This window comes from Castanea sativa, chromosome 1 (genome assembly GCF_040712315.1).
Source record: "Castanea sativa cultivar Marrone di Chiusa Pesio chromosome 1, ASM4071231v1".
In the NCBI taxonomy this organism is placed as follows: domain Eukaryota; kingdom Viridiplantae; phylum Streptophyta; class Magnoliopsida; order Fagales; family Fagaceae; genus Castanea; species Castanea sativa.
In genome coordinates, this window is record NC_134013.1 from 19,798,426 (window position 1) to 19,816,385 (window position 17,960).

The 17,960-nt window shown below is 34.5% G+C and overlaps 2 protein-coding genes across 2 annotated transcripts; one reads left to right on the forward strand and one right to left on the reverse strand.

Annotated features, from left to right (window-relative positions):
• Positions 1-3,011: 3,011 nt before the first annotated feature.
• Positions 3,012-7,329, forward strand: LOC142617444 (brassinosteroid-related acyltransferase 1). The gene is made up of 3 exons (XM_075790320.1): positions 3,012-3,545; positions 4,206-4,664; positions 6,583-7,329. The coding sequence occupies exons 1-3, from the start codon at positions 3,099-3,101 to the stop codon at positions 7,078-7,080; spliced, it is 1,404 nt and encodes a 467-aa protein (XP_075646435.1). The 5' UTR covers positions 3,012-3,098; the 3' UTR covers positions 7,081-7,329.
• Positions 7,330-7,408: 79 nt separating this feature from the next.
• Positions 7,409-17,292, reverse strand: LOC142617436 (two-component response regulator ARR12). Its single transcript, XM_075790311.1, has 6 exons — positions 16,710-17,292; positions 15,898-16,050; positions 15,120-15,521; positions 14,910-14,986; positions 13,558-14,820; positions 7,409-7,755 (listed from the first exon to the last, which is right to left on the reverse strand). Exons 1-6 carry the CDS (start codon positions 16,837-16,839, stop codon positions 7,684-7,686), a joined length of 2,097 nt encoding a protein of 698 aa, XP_075646426.1. The 5' UTR covers positions 16,840-17,292; the 3' UTR covers positions 7,409-7,683.
• Between the last annotated feature and the right edge of the window lie 668 nt (positions 17,293-17,960).

Sequence of the window (17,960 nt, forward strand, 5' to 3'; positions counted from 1 at the left end):
AGAGTCTCCCCAACAAGTATTACTAGAGCTAATGGCTCGATTGGGTAAGTGTTCATTAATGGGTCGCACCAAGTAGAATGAGAAAGACTCCTTCATTAGCTCAACTCATGTTTAAGTAAATGTTCCGCTAGTGATGAGTCAAGACGATTCTTCATGCCAATGACTCCCATTGCATGCAAGGAATACTCATATGTTCACTGCAACTATGGTTGAGTAAAGTGTACAATATGGATGATGGTAATGCATGGGATTGGGTTTGGATTGTTAAGAAAAAGGTTTTTATTCAAGGGGGTTATTAGCTTCGTAATGAAGTCTCACATTAGATACTAATGACAAGATTGAGTGGTTATTATAATATAATTGGGACCACACCCATGGGCTTAAAATTTTGGATTAAGTTGTTTTCCTATATATTATACTAAGACCTCATATGGAGTCTCCCCAAAATGTTGTCTCTCCAACACTTGGAAGTGATATTAGAGAGGACAAATAGGTATTCTTGATTATGTGTAGCCCATCAATGAGCATCCATTGTAGAAAAGAAAAAGAAAGTATAGCATTGCTTTCATTGCAAAGAGCCTACAATAATTTAGAAATAGTAAAATCTAAATACAGTTTTTTAGGGTCAGAAATTAGGTCTTTAAATTAAATTCAACAGTAAGGTAGCAAAAACTAATAAACTAAATAGTTGAGTTTAGTTTTCTTAAAATAGATAACAATGTTTGTTTTTTTTATTGATCAATAGAACCATGTGGGGGTAGAATTCAATTGGGAATCTAAGATCTTAATAATACTTGTAGTTAAGTTTTGCACATTTGAAAAATTTTCAATCTATTACTAGGGTGAGGGTTCTTAAAAAAATTATTGAGCTATCATGCATAAGCCATACTCATGCATGAAAATTTGCTGCTTACATAAACATGCATGTTATATAGATTGCCAATGTGAATATGTCAAATAAAAAAGAAGAAAACACTTTACAAGTAGTGCAAAAGAACAAATTCTATTGATAAACAAATAATGGCTATATACTAGTAGATATGGTAGAGGAACTGCAGGCACTGCCAAAAGGAGGACTGGTTTTTTATACTAAACAATGTGAGCCAAGGGGAAAAAGGGTGGATGAGAGAAGGTCAATAGAAAAAGGGTTAGACCTGGAAATAAGGGTAGTGCTGGGAAAGGCAGAGACAGGAAAAGACAAGTCTGGGCTTCGAATGCACGCATGTTGTGATGCATACAGCAACTTCCCAACCCCCTCCCCTAAATCCTAATCCCTCCTCTCCTCTCTTTCTTTCTTTCTCTCTCTCTCAGCGAGACATGCGAACCTATTTTTCTATCAGGCTTGAACCCCACATCCCTTTGTTGCCACAAATTAATTAGCTAGTCTACTTTTTTTTTTCTTTCCCTCTCTTAAAGAAAACAAAAAATAATGCTTTCTTTGTTTTGGTTGTTTGCTACAAGTTATAGTAATGCAAGTGTATAGAATCTTGTTGAACACTTGAACTGGTGACCAACAAACAAAAGTACATCGAGTATTGTGGGCCTTATTCCCATTTGGCTTATCCTCCTCCACAGTAAATGGCAAACCAACATTTACCACAACAATCATACAGTTTTTGTTATTGAAATAGTGCCAGCCCACTTTGCTAGTGCCTAGTGCACTGTTAGCCACCTTTTGAAACTCAACCTAAGAGATTTTCAGTTGAATAATCGTTCACCTTTTGCTCTTTTTGCTTGTTTCGCAACTCGATCACTAGCAATTTGCTCAGGTAAAAGTTGGAGCAAACTTGCAGAGTTAATAATTTGTAAGCTACTCTCAATTGCTACTGCCACCATGTAAATGCAAGACTACCTACATATGTATGGCTGTTCAATTTGATCGTTGCTGGCCTTGTGCATCACTACAGTTTCTTCATTTTTGCGTCTCCCTAGTTCATAATTGAGACTAATTATTATAATGTCATGTCATTGATTTAAACTTTAATTGGCTTAATAATGTACCATATACACTATTTTAAAAAGAGAATAACATTTTAATCCATGCCTCACCCTAATAGGATATATCAGATTCAAACTTTTTTCTAAAATTTTTTATTTTAATAGATATGTAGAATATAATAGGAGTAAGAAAGAAAGATGTGATTTTAGAACCGTGAAAAATACTATTATCGTTGGCTATCTCTTGAACCTAATTTAACTTATTAGTAGAAAAGCATGTAATGATTTGAACCCTAATTTATGGATTATGTTTATTAGGCACAATCTGTTATGACAATTTTACATATCTTATTTTTAAACTAAAAATTGAGATATAAAGTTATGATTTTGAACTAATGGTGATTTCAAGTTGTTTCAATTCAAAAATGGTACATGTGTAAAGTTATGTAAAAGCTCATGTGGAATGTGTATTACTCCTAACTTTTTACCCCTAACTTATTAGTAGGAAAACAGGTAATATTTATCCATTTGTTGGATGTGACAAGCTCACATGCTTTAGCTGATATAGAGGTCGATTTTCCCCTTGTTACAGTGGATTAAATGATTACAATGAACAATATATGTCACACTCACCACCACAACAATGACATCAAAGTTGACTGCTGAGTTCTGATTCTTCTGAAAGCCAGACTAGCTAGAATTCTGGACTTGCTCGATCGCTGTCTGGACGTTAGCCCCCCGCGCGCTACTGATGGTCCCACAAAATAGACATACGTGTGGGCCCGCCGACTGATGATCATGATCAATCAGAGTTCTACACCACAGATGATAGGTATTAGGTCATTGTCACTCACTCACTCACTCTCATCCAGTGGGAGCCAACTAATACAGTCGCCGACCCACGGGAATTTTTTTTCTTAGAAAAACAGTGCCATGCAAAGCATTTTTTATTTTACTAGTTTAAAAAAACAAACAAAAAATGCTTTACAAATCAGTCTTATTTTCATAACATTTAAATAAATCTCAGAGAGACACTTAGGTTAGCTCCTAGGAATCTAATAAGCTTTCTCTCCTTATATTTAGAAAGCTGTTCTCTTGTGTCTCCCTCACAAACTAAAGCTACAAGCATTTGAGCTAAAGACACACACACACACTCATTCATGGACTCCCAACATGGAAATTATCAAACAGTTTCTATTACAAAGACTGTGCCTGTGTATCCAAAACTTTTACACCCTCAAAAAGTTTTGAACCTCTCAAACTTGGACAGGCAGTGTCCAATTCTTATGTACTTGGTTTTCTTTTATAACGCATCTCATGCTAACAAAAATTTGTCACTTAATTCTGTGTTTAGCAGCTTGAAATCTGGGTTGGAGGAGACCTTGTCGGTTTGGTACCCGGCAGCGGGTAGACTTTGCCCGAACCGAAACGATGGAAAGCTCGACCTCTGGTGCAACAATAATGGTGCAATTCTAGTTGAGGCAGTGACCCAAGTTAAGATCTCACAGCTTGGAGACCTCTCTCAGTACAATGACTTTTTGGAGAAATTAGTGTACAAGCCTGTTTTTGATGGAAACTTCTCTAATATGCCTCTGGTTGTTGCTCAGGTGAGATTTCCTCTTGAAGCCCTTAAAAAAAATTAATCATTTCTATGGTTTTCCCAAGCCTTACTTATGAAGTTCGCTACAAAATTATCAGTGGCCCTAAACCTTTCATTAGGGTTTTTTTTTTTTAATTTATAATTATTATTATTTTTTGGTCTCTTGGGAAATTAAATTGTAACATATAGTATCGATATTTGTCCATAAATTTATACCCAAAAAGCTTCCGCATCCAGCAACTATGATAGCAGTTTTCTCGAAAAAAGAAGAGATTTGATTATATTGGTCACACACAGGGTGGTAGCTACATGTATTTCCATGCCCTTTGGGAACATGCTTCCTTCACACTGGACAACAAAGGTGACAAAACAACTTGTTCAAAATTTCTTAAGATAAAATTGTAACAATTGTCGAGAAAATCTGCATATTATATGAAATATTACTGATTACATATCATCACTAACTTGCTTTTGAGCACTGATGGTAAGATCCACAATCGAAAACAGTGAAAAGGTGAGTCAAAAGTGATATTAAGAATCTGGTTTTTTTTCCCCGGATAAATATCAAGAACCTGGTTTTGAAGTGATAGATAGGGTTTTGTTTTGTTTTTGTTTTTGGTGGGTAATCTTAAGTAGTAAAGTGGTGTTGGTGTTGGTGTTGGTGTAGGTGACAAAGTTTGGTTGTGGAGGTTATTCAGTAGGTTTCGGTGCAAGCCACTCGTTGTTTGATGGACCAGCCACCTATGATTTCTTATGCGCATGGGCTTCTAATTCTGCTATAATGAAAGCAAAGGGAGGTCTTGAGCAGCAGCAAAAACCAGTGCATGAGCGAGGAACACTGTTGGCTAATTGTAGAGCCCCAAACATGGCAACAAGGTTATCCAAAAACCCAGGTTCAGTGGCAAGGGCTGCAGCCATAGATCATCTATATCAGTTGATAAAGCAAGCTACTACTCATAATCAAAATCTCTCCGAAATGGGGAGCTCCAATCAGAAGAGTTACCTTTTTAGGACCTTTCATCTAAGTGGTGCAATGATAGAAAGCTTGAAGAGGAAAGTCTTGGGTCAGAGAGGAGGTAGCTTTACTTGCTCTTCCTTTGATGTGGTTGCAGCTCACCTTTGGAAGGTAAATTTTTCAACTCGCTAAAAAATTTTCCACCCTCTTCGTTTTTTGATGAATAAACTAAAAAAGGGTGTCTATTTCATGTTTTCAGTAATAAAAACTCAAGCATATGTAACATATTGAATGTGTTTGGATTCAAGGCTGCGTTTTGCGTTTTGCGTTTCAAGCTTTTTTTTTTTTTTTTTTTTTTTTCAAGCCGCAGATGTTGACCAGTCGTCCGTGAACAGTGCATCCATGCACTGTTCACGGACCCACAAATTTCACTTTCAGCTACTTTTTCATTAAAAATGGGTCCCGCGATACTATTCACACATTTTAAAATTATTTTGCTACAGTGTTTTCAGTTTTCAGTTTTCAGTTTTCAGCAATAAGTTCTATCCAAACGGACTCATTGTATACAAAGTTTTTTCCCAGCTAAAATTTAGTTCTGTAGTAATGATAAGACTATGCTTTTAGACTATTTGAGTAGATTTGGTTGTAGATCTTCAACCTAGTTACCAGACAAAATATAGCGCAATCATTAATATCTTGTTTAGTCTCTATTATTGCTAGGAAAACCTTGTAAAAAAAAATCAATGATTAAATCCTCTAATAGCTTATCGTAACAATTGAATTAAAGAAAAAAGAAATAGAATTCTATAAGAAATAGAATCAAATTAAAAACGAGTTTACATTAGACTTGAAAAGGACAAATAAAAAAGTGTCCAGAGAGGACAGTGAAAAAACAACAATTAATGCTACAATATATAGATTTCACAATTTTTTCATAATATGTGAATGTTATAGTGTAATTTGTATTACATCACTTTCATATGGACTATGAAAATGTTTGTAATTGGTAATTTATGACGTAAACCCTTGAAGATAGAAAATTTTTGTTGGTCCTATGCAAACATGTGCGAAAACCTAGTTATGACTTGTCAGCTTCAAGGTAGCAGTTCTATATACAACAAAAATAGAACTGTGTGCGTGTGTGAATTTTGATTATTTTTACAAATTGCCAATATTCCTAGATCTCAATATGTTATGATGCGGTATCAAACGTCTGTCGAGGACAACTTGGCAAATTATATCAGTGCTAATGAGATTTATTAATGATATGCTCGACCAGAATTCTAATGATTCAGGTTCAGGCAAGACAAGTTTATAGCCAAAACAAGTTGTTTTAGCAGTTTTAGAAGAATATATAATATCTGATTAGTCCCATTTGTAATCACCAAAAGTGAGATCAAATCTTACAAGATTGGCATCTTGTCCTTTCTCATGTGTGAAAAGTTCATGGTCAGATAATTACAACTCAGGATCAACTGTGACAGAGGTTGAGCTAATAATAATATAATTAGTTTTGGAGCTTTATGATCGCCTAAGATGTAAATATAAAAAATTCACAACTTTCTTAGTAAGATGGCTAAGTTGTATTTGATATTTTTACCAAAAAAAAGTTGTATTTGATATAACATTACTTTCCATGAGGCTATTATTGATTCCACTTTTATTATATATCACTGTTAATTTCTTTTAAAAAAAACATTTTCCTCTCTCCCCTCCCCTTGTGTGCATTAAAATATTTAGTATTATTAAAAAAAAAATTATAACATACAATCTCGATAGTTATTAAAAAAAAGTTGTCATTGGATTGTTGTATTGTATATATTGTTAAATAACATATCAAATTTCACAAGTGTTGAATTTGTAGATTGTAATTAGCGTATAATAAAAGTGATGTTAATGGTGATTTCATTTAGTGATATTCACTAATCAAAATTTGTCAGCTCCACAAATCTCGAACAAAAATTGTAAAATTTGTTATGCTCTGTAACATTGTTGGTTTATTTATGATTACTTGATACATTATATACAAGACAATAATGTAGTATTAACAAAATTATACATGAATTTTGAATATTGATTGTCAATTCAGGCAAGGACCAGGGCTTTAGGAGTGAGGAAAGAAACCATGGTGTGCTTGCAGTTTGCAGTGGACACAAGGAACAAAATGGTGCCGCCTCTACCAAATGGTTTCAGTGGCAATGCTTATGTGCTTGCCTCTGTTGCGTTGACAGCAGGAGCATTGGAGGAACAAAGCCATGAAACCATAGTTGAGAAAATAAGGGAAGCTAAGAATTCTATAAGCAATGACTACGTGAATGCATATGTTGATGCACTTGAAGGACCACAGGGTTCTCTCCCTCCTCTGAAGGAGCTGACCATAGTTTCTGATTGGACCCGAATGCCATTCCACAAGATCTCACTCTTACATGGAGAAGCAGCTTATGCATCTCCATTGGTTTCTCCAATCCCACAGGTTGCATTCTTCATACAGAATCCTAATGATAACAGGGGCATTGATGTGAGGATTGGTTTGCTTTCAAAGACCCTTGATCCCTTCTCTCACTACTTCCTCAATGGAGTGCAATAAAATCAAACTTTGATCTCTCCCCATCCTTTATTATTTTTTTTTTGGTCTTATTATAGTTGGTGGAGAGGTTTAGGTGGTCTTCCAAAAGGGCTTATAGAAAAGTGATTATATAAGTATCACTGTTATAATTGTGACTTGTCTTGCTGAGTTGTTCAAGAACTAATATTCCTATACATAATATAGATGAAATGTCGTTTGGTGAAGACACAATATGGAGCCAAATAAAGTTGAATGCACTTTTCTTTTTTAGAACAATGTTCTATTTTTTAATGTGGGTCCTTTAATCTCGGAGTAATTTTAATTATTATACATTTAAGGAAAGCATGTGTTAGTGTAATCAAGTAACATCAATTACTCTATCATGCATTGTCAAACCATGGACAACGATGCATTTCTGTACTACAAATTAAACAAGCCTCATTCATAAATCATAACAATGCTCAATCAACAAGAAAATCCGAACCTAATCTTATCTTATCAAGTAAATCTATTATAAAGGCAAAAGTGGATGTGTTGATAGATGTGTCATGAATTATGCAACAAGAAAATCATCGGGGACAATGTTTAGTATGCAAATCCTTCTGTCTCTAGTAGTTGGCTGTTTCACATGCATGTTCCAAGGGAATAAGGGTCGCATCCAAAGTCTCCTTCGATCAGTTTCAACTTATCTTGTTCCTGCATTACCAAAATCATGTCATTGAATGTCCAACAACAATACAAAATATAGTGACAACAATGCAATCATACATGCCTGTTTTAATTCTTCAATGCAAAGATAATGTGAATGCCAAAACAAGATATTCATCAAGTTAACCAAAAGGTTGCTAGTTAAGGCAAAACAAGATCTGGGTATTATGCAGACAGATTTATTAGTCAGTTAATTATTTACTACTATTTTAATAAGGTGATAATGCAAGGAGACAATGACATTCATTAAAATTCAACATATTAAATTCATAACTCATAAGATCTGCCCTGATTTGAAAAATTACAGTGGAATGATTGCACCATTTTACAGGCATGTTCAAGGAAATTAAATAGCTATCACAAGACATGATGTACCAAACATCCCTCATAACATGGGAAAGGAAGCAGAGACAAAAAGAAATAAAAACAAATTCAATGAAAACTCATCCATTTAACAAGACTGAGTGTTTTCAGATGAGATTTAAGACCCCCCCCCCTCCCCCCCACCTCTCTATTATTATTACAGTGGTGGCCAAGATGTTGACAGCTACATTTCTTTTTCAGTAGACTCACTGTAATGGGTATGTGTGTCAGCCTGAAGAAAGTTATGGGGGGGGGGCTTATATACGTTTAGCGGACTGTAATCGCATTATTTGTTGGCATGCAAGGGATTCCAAAAGAACCAGGATACATACACTGAGACAATGCCCCAAGAGATGACTTGAAGTGACAAGAAGTTCAAGAAATAATCCCTGTTGCAACCTACCTGGCTGTCTCTTATAAAAGTGAAGTGAGGCTGTGAGAGGTGTAATTTATCCTAGATCAAACAAACGACTTTTTTATCTAATGTTGGATAACCCGCTCTATTTCTTTTTTCTTTTTTAATTTATTGGAAAGCTATAGATCTTGAACCCACGAGCTCACCTACAACCCATTTTATTGGTGATGAATTTAGATGGTTTGCCATTTCACTCGATCAATAACCGTATCAACCATTTTATGAATAACTATGAACGATTTTTTTTTTAAAGAAACGAAACAAGAAAAAATGCATAGACAGACAAGTACTAGTAGCCTTGAGTATGAAACTAATCTCCTTCAAGAAATTAACTTTTCTCCAATTTTGAAAATGAAAAATTGTTCACACAAGCATAAACTAATGATTATTTGGTGACCATAAAATAGACATGGCATCTACAACTTAAATAGCCTAAAGACAAATTGAAAAGAAATCACTTGTTCTATTTGCAACATATACACACCGAGACGCACAATGTATAACTTTTACTTTTTTCTATCATTTTACATATCATTTGCTTCAAAGATGAATTAGGATGACATTGCTTGAATATTCATATCAAGGCCTTATGTATATTTGTATCACCTACTCAGACACAGAATAATATAAAAAAGATATTTGCGAGTCAAATGAATTTTATAGCCAAAAACAGCTTCTTTTTTATTATATAGGGTAAGAAAAACAAAGGTGTAATATATCAAATGCTGCCTGATCTTTCAATTGTAAAGATTCTATTGAAATATTAATTATTTATTTTTCTTCTTTCTTTTTTGGTAATTAAGATTCTATTGAAATCCTAATCTATTTCTTGGCAGTCCAAATGAGCAAATAGGACAATCTTGTGTAAGCATTCAGCCGGTGTGTAAGTTCTTGGATGGGTCAATTATCAATCCAGTAAAGCAGTATAATTTCAAATTACGATTTCCAATTATATAAGGTGCTGATACACAAACACAAACAAACATGTAAATGGTAAGTAAATTGGGGCAAGGGGGCTGGTGGGACTCGAACCTAGTGCCCAGACACTGCAAAAGGTGCTGGAACCACTGGAATATCCATCTAATAAGGTGCTGATATACACAAACATTCAATGATCATCAATATGGACCAATACATATGCACAAACACATAATGGGCTTAAGACACTAATACAGAATGCGCATGGGCTATGTATGGAGCAGAAAATAACAAATTTTCGGACTGAGGGCACATTTGGAAGGAAGGAATAGACACGGTAATAGAATAACTATTCCAAAGGAAAAGTTTTTTCTGTTTGGTTGTGTTTTTCTTACAGAGAATAACTATTTATTAAAAAAAAAAATAACCTAAAAGAGTCATTGTTGGCTGCTGCTCCCACCAAAGAAAGAAAAATCAGTCGCTCCCCTCTGGATACACAGGTACTTTCTCTCCCTCCCTCTCTCTTTCTCTCATCTGTTTTATGCTATTGATATGTAAAAGATTCCTTATAATTTCATTTTCTAGTTTTTCAATATGTTGATTTCAATTATTATTATTATTATTTTAAATCTAGCTTAGTTCTACCAAGTTCACTAAAAGTATTAAAATCTTTCAGAACCTCTTATATATATAGTATAGTTGAATTTTTTTTTGAAAATATCTTTTTAATTAAGAACTTATTTTATATGATATCATGATATTCAAGCAAGTGAAACTTAAATGTTCATGGAAGATATTATCAACTCTTTTTCCTTATTAATATTTATAACTTTATGGAGATATTAATTATTAAACAAAGGAAAATAACATTAATTATAAAATTATACAATTAATGTCCGTCCTTGCTACAATGACAAGTGTTTTCCACCAAAAACGATAGGTCATGAGTTTAAGACCAGGAATTAGCCTCTCAAAAAAAAAAAAAAAAAAAAAGAATTGAGTTAAGACTGCCTACTGATCATCTCTCTCAGACCTTTCAAAAAGTGAGAGTTTTTGTGCACTTTGTGTGACCTTTTTCATTTTTTTATTTTAAATTTATTTTATAAATTTATACAATTTATATACATAACAGAATCAATACAAAGCTAGACCCACAAAATGTGTAAATATAATTTTATCAATAAAGTTATTTAGGAAATTTGACTGAAATATGATTTAATTCTACAATCTTATCATGCTATATCAAATTTTGAAATACAGATTCAAGATTCTATTACTATATTGTCACTAAACAAATAGTAATAATTACTTCATTCTAGCTTCTTGTATCTTTTGTAGTGTAGATTTCTATTTTCATGTAATCACTATTATAGTGGTACTAAGTGTGCCCAAAATCATTTAGTGTCACTTGTTCATAAAGTCTACTAAGAAAACATCATATCACCAACTCAACCTGAATTGGTTAAGTTTATTAGCATGCTATCAGGAAGTCAACTGAAGTCAGAATTAGTCCATAAACCACCCTAGTATTACAACATGTACCCAACTCACCTGGCTTCTCTAAGTTGATTAATATGGTTCTTTCAAGTTAAACCAGACAAGTCCAAGAAAAACATTCAAACTGCACTTCCCTAACAAGTAAATCTTATTCTCTTAATACAATTTTCTTCTTTTGCAAATGCACCTATTGCTTTCCATTTGGGTTAGAGCCAGTCCTTGCTCAGTCATGCCAATAGTCTAGGCCAGAAAGAATGGTCCAATATGAAATAAACAAAAAGTGACACATACCAATCCATGGCCAGCATCTAACACATGCAAGTGCACACACACATCGCACATGTACACACAATGATTTGAATCAGCAAAATTTACTTTTATGTTCAAGGTGATAAAGAATATTACTACATTTAAAGATCAGACTGAATAACATGAACAGGCAAATAAATTGGCTATAGATACAACTTGGGGTTAAAATTGAAAAGAAGCAACAACAAACTAACTATAGGGAAAAACTTAGGTACATTTCATTAGGCATTTTACCTTAGGTTATCCAATTGAATTCAACCACATCGTTGTATTGTCCAATGCAGCAAAAAGAATGTTATTTTTTCCAAGAACAATTAAATTCAACCATGTGATTTCATTGATATTTAGTTAACATAACCACATTGTTGAATTTAATTGAAGAACCAGTTCATTCAAGAGCTACTAACAAAGACTCAATTTCAAGGGTAGAAACTGTGAACCTTGATCTGGTTGAGTAAGAACCTCATGCATTGATTAATCTTCTCTACAAAATGAGTAATGCAGCTAACATTTAGTACACCTCATCACATTGAGGGGTCAGGGGAGTGAGCCCTCAAATGCAAGTCAACTAAACTTCAAATATCTCTCTCTAAAGCCCTAACATACTTCATAAGGTTAGTGACTGAGACAAACCCTCTTCAATAAAGATTCAAACCATTCCATCATAGAAATAATGCCAGATGGAAGTTGCCCACTTATCTACCACCTACTCTCCCCAACCAGGACATTAGTTCATTTAGTAAACCATCATATGCAGTTTAATTGTGTGGCATAATTAAATTTTGGGCACCAATATATATATATAATATAGGCTAACGTGGGTATCCAGAGCTCTTCAAATACCTGACTATTCCCCTAGGTGTGTCATGTGTATAGTCCCCATCCCAAACACCAACTAATTATAAAAGTGAATTCCCTTGAGAGTGGCCCAAGCAAGATACTTGCTATAAGTTTTGATCCCAAGACCTCATGGATCTCATAAGGCCTTGAGAACCACTAAACCGAAAATTGACTAATAGTAAAAATATTTCATCATTAAAGAGGGCAGGGACCCAAACAAGCATAGTAACTTTGTAATTGTAAATAACTGAAATCAAATAATGCAACCAAAAAATTCCAATCTATAGTATGAAATTGGATGGTCAAATCTATTTCGTAAAATTAACAAAAGTTCCACTGGGATCTGCAGGTGTACCATTTTCTGTTCAGATTTTTATTTTATTTATTAAGTTTTTTCAACAGTTTAATATTGTATTCAGTATTTATTAAATGCTGAAGTGCGTCTAGAGTAGAATCTATGCCAGTCTGAACATAAATTACAATCACTTTAAGAGTGGTTTAGTAAGTGAATACATGTCATCTTATTGTTGATTGTTTGTAGCCAAACTTTGTCCTATGATCAATCAAAATACAAGTACATAAAAAGTTGTTTGTCTAAAATTGTATTGTGCTATCTCCATAATATTCCACTGGCCAAATAATTCCATCAGATGGGACTACCATCCAATGAAGTCCTAAACTGCTTAAGAATGATTGGGGATACTCAATCATATGATGATGAGATTAATAATTCATTATTTGCTAATGTACTTCTCTTTACAACCATATCCCTCAATTTGCTACTCCCTCTGTCCCCAATTAAGTGAAAATTTAGAAATAGCATGATTATTAACGAAAATGATAAAGATATAGTGATCTTAAAATGTCCTTTGCTTTATATTAGAGGTGGCATGACTTTTAATAAGAATCTTGTTTGTTTCTCGAGAAAAGTCAAGGGTGACATGTGAAATAAAACTTCTAATTGGGAAAGTCTCATTTATTTTGGGGCAGCCTAAAAAGGAAGTATATCACTTGGTGTGGGACGGAAGGAGAACATGCAAGTTTGATGGTGAAATCCAGAACTTAATTATCTTAAGTGGTTTCAGAATGCACAGCTGACGAACAACAATAAAAAGTACAGATAAATGTGTCATAGGTCCAGTACCAGATAGGCAAACAAATCAAACCATGCTATGCTTAAGTTCTCTTACAATTTTCCACTGGTACTCCATCAGAGAGAACTAACTTCCAATTAGTTCTCTGATTAGCATCAATAAAACAAGTACACTAAACCAGAGGGGGGGGGGGGGGGGACACTAAAAAGGCTATCTCTAGTTAAGTATTCTTTCATTTAATGTTTGATGTCTTAGATAGTATGTGAAAATCATGTGTGGTCAAGATTTTACAGCAACAATATTAAAGAAAGACATCTCTGTTTGCAAAAATAAAGTAAGATTATATGATATTACCTGTTTCGCCATTGCACTCACTATGTCTTCCAATGAGCCAAAACTAGCAGAAATAAAACTTCCCTGAGGCTTCCTTTGGTCCATGAAAAGCCCTTGCTTCAATTTCAGTGATGTCTCTGTTGTAGATTTGTTAACCTCATTATGATTCATGTATAACGGATCAATAAAATTTGATTGTTCCATCAAATTGAAATCCATGTTTGTGTGAAAGATTGCGTTCTTTGGCTCCAAATTCTGACCCAGTGGACCCACAGTACCATTGACAGGGATCATAGAGTTTATTGAGCTACACATAACATTTGAGTGATAAGAACCATCCCGATCATGGTCATCCCACCTTTGAGCTGGGGCATTATTACTTACTTGGCCAGCATTACTGCTGATCAGATTTGTTCGGCAGTGTACATCTGCCCTTAGATCCTGTGATTGAGTGGATATTGAAGAAACAGAAGAAACATTACATGGATCACGCCCGATTTGCAAGGCCATTGAGGACATATTGTCCCTCAAGTTACTAGGTTGCATAGTAGCCTGTTTAAAAGTATCATTTAATGAAAAAGAATTTGACTGGATCCCAGATGACTGAGCAGTTGACCAGTTGTCATTCAATCTTCTGTGATCAGGCAAGGGTGAAGATAATTCTGAATTTAAAGAGGCAAATGAAACAGAAGAGTGATTTCCAAATACTTTGCCAGTTTGAGCTCCTTGAGGGGCTCCTTCTAACATCAAGGTGTTGTTTGTAACACCAAGAAGTGGATTGCTGGAGCTACCAATGGTCATTCTTGCATCTGGAAGGCCACTGGAAATGGGGAAAACTGTTGTATTATCAACAGCAGTGGAGAGCTCTCTGACATGGGTAAGACTTTTATTATGTTGTAGTTGATCAAGTTGTAGTGACATTGGCATTCCTTGAAGTACACTCCCATTATGGTTTCCAGGAATTATGACCTGCTGGAAGTTAACCTGATCAATGGTGGAGCTGCCTGAGTTTTGTGAATGACCCAGTTGAGTCATTCCTGAAGATGAAAGGCTGTGAATACCCAGACCAGCAGGTGTGCTCAATCTACCAAGCATCCCATTAGGTGGGAAGGATCTGAAAGCAGAGTTATGAAACTGCCCAGATCCATTCAATGTTTCAAAATTTCCAACTCCATTCAGAGAACTCATTTGCAAAAAGGAAGCATCTGTACCACCCAAGGCTGCCACCATATTAGCTTGCTGGTTTGCCACACAGCTGATTCTTTTAAGGTAAAGCCTGTATTTCTGCAATCATAAAGCAGAATAGTAAGCTTCCTGGGGTCAAAAAGTTTAGATCATATTAAACCGAGAAAAAGAAAAATCAGAATCTATGCCTGGAGATGGCTTGCCACATTTTCTCTTGTAAGCTTTTCTACATTCATCAAATCTAGAATCTTTTTAGGTACAGCCTCTGCATCCAAAGCAATATTAAATAAAAAAAATTAAAAGAAAAACTCCATGGCAGAAATATTAACAATGGAAAAAAGTCTCACAGACTCAATATGTGCCTAATAAATAAATGTAGAAGGTTGTGAAGAACCTACTGTCAATGCCCAACTGATTAACAGCTGCAACAAACTTGCGATGCAGATCCACAGACCAAACAACCCGAGGCTTCTTTTGATTTGATGGGTCATCATTATCAGGCCCATTTTCATCATGCTCCTCAACCTCCTCTTCATCCTGATCCTTCCGTTTTTTATTGAGCTTCCCATTCTGATCCAAAAGTGTCCCAGCTGACCCTGGTCCTCCTTCAACACTCCCAGAATGAATCTTCTCTTGATTGCCACAATTATTCTTGTCTTTTGAATCAAACTTCTTTCTCCTGATTACATGTTGCCAGATATTCTTCAGCTCCTCAATTCGAACAGGTTTCAGTAAGTAATCACAAGCTCCATGGGTAATTCCCTTCATCACAAGCTTGGTATCGCCATTTATGGACAACACTACAAATTTAAAGATTTTATAACTAAAATTAAAGCCTGATTAAGTAACCGCATGCTGCAGAGGGTACCACAATCTAACCACAAGTTCTAGAGATTTTTAAATTTAGCCATTTAAAATCCATTGTAAAATTTTTGAAAGACCAACAAACTCATGGACTATTGAAATTATCCTTTTTCTTCTTCTCTGGAAATCAAACTAACATATGGAATACTCCATATAATTGAGGAGTTGAAGATGGAAAAAATAAATATCCTACAAAATTTAGTATTATAAATAAACTTGCTATTTAATCTACAACACATTTTTGCTTTCGGTAATTTAATCTTCACTGAAGAATGCCAATATACAAAAGATCATGTAGCGTTCCTCGCTTACTTATGACAGGTAAGTCCATCTCAAGCCCCACAAGCTCAAGCAATTTAAAACCATCCATGTCTGGCATTTGAACATCACTGATAACCAGGTCAAACTGGTCCTTGTTTTCTCTCAACATATTCAATGCCTTGATTGCTTGATTAGTTGTTGTAACTGCAAAAACGGGAACTCATAATGTTATCATGCCAATTTTCTAAAAGTAAATACATTTCATATTTCCAAAAGCTACAGAGAACCGAATGGATCAACCAACCCATAGTCCAACCAAGAACATAGTTCAAAAATATGACAGTACTCAGACAAATCACAAAATAAAGAATAAGATTAGAACAGCAATGAAACCCATTTGCTGAATATTTACTAGAAAAAAGAAAAAAAATATTTGAACAAAAATGATAACTAATTCTATAATTACATGAAGTCAACCAGTAAAAAAGGAAAAACTGATTCCGAATCTTGTTTAGAACTTATAAGAAATTCATGACCCATATAGACCTTAAAAGTTAAGACGTTACATACAAATGCAGAGTATTAGAAATAGAGAGAGGAGTGAGGAAAACAGTACAAGTGTGTGAAGTCCAAACTATATCCAAATGTCCAAATTAAGAACAAATCTTATGAAAAGGCAGAAATCTAAGAACCCATTTCCATATGCAAAGAAACACAATCAATTATATGTCCCTGCATGAAATCTAGTCAACAAATCATACAGATTCAATATACTATCAAATAGCAACTAGAAAATCAAAATATTCAATAACAAAGCACTAATCCAGAAACCCATATCCAAAAACTGAAAAAAGGAAGCAAACCATGGTATTGGCATCGACGAAGCAGCTTCTCTAAAAGGAAAAGGCAAGTGGGGTCATCGTCAACAGCGAGCACACGCATTCCAATTGGGAACTGGTCTCTGGGGTCATCTATTTCAGCCTCAACGGTCATTTTGTTGAAGCAGAGAAGAACAGCCAAACTCAGATAGCAAAGAACAATGAAAGAAAACACACAAAAAATAAATAAAGAGTCTTCCAAGTTTCAAGAATAATAATAGTCTAGACTCTGGTCTGAACAAACCCAGAATCCCAAAAAAAAAAAAACGATTTGCAAAGATTATGGAACACTCTAGTATACAGTACAAATTTCCAAAGAGAGAAAGAGAGCCTAGAAGAAGTGGGTGTGCGTGAATGGAACCAAAAAGAAAGAGAGAGAGAGAGAGAGAGAGAGAGGAGAGAAGGAATCTAAAACAGAACAGTCTGTGAAAACTGAGAGAAAGCAAATATGGAGAATGAGATTCAATCATTCATGTAAAGTCCAAACTGAAATAAATAAATAAATATATAAACAATGAGAGAGAGAGAGAGAGAACAGAGAGTTTGTAGGCCTCACGACCCCATGTTTAAGTTTTTTTGTTTTTGTTTTTTTGAGTTTACTTGTGTTTTAGGTGCAAACTAGTAGTAGAATGAATGGAACCAACATGGCAACATCTCTCAATTATCAACACAGTCACACACACACACACACACACACACACACACATTTAGGCAAAATCACCATTCACCACACTCAATTCAAAATCACTGATTTTGTGCGAAGATTTCGATTGCGTGCAACTCACGCGCCCACGGATGCTGGAACGGTGTGTAACTAGCCTTCTCTTCTTCAACTTTTGGTTTTTGTTTTATGTTTTTGTTTTTGTTTTTGTTAGTCAAATGTATTCATTTTTTGGTGTCTTTCTTTGAGTCATCATCATATATGACATAATTGCGATAGACATTGCTTGCACAAATGCAGAAGTTTTATAAATTACAATATTTTCATTCTCTCTCATGTGTATTATTCTTTTGCAATCAAAGGGAGAAATTATTATTATTATTATTATTATTTATTCTTTGTTGAATCAGCCAACGCCTTATATTATCAGCAAACTCTATAAGATAATTTTTTTTTTCCTAACGTCTTTGGGTGAGAGCTTATTTCTATTTGCTCAATTTGCTTGAAAATTAAGTTGGATAAAAATAAGTTGTATGTATAAGAATATATATATATATATATATATATATATATAT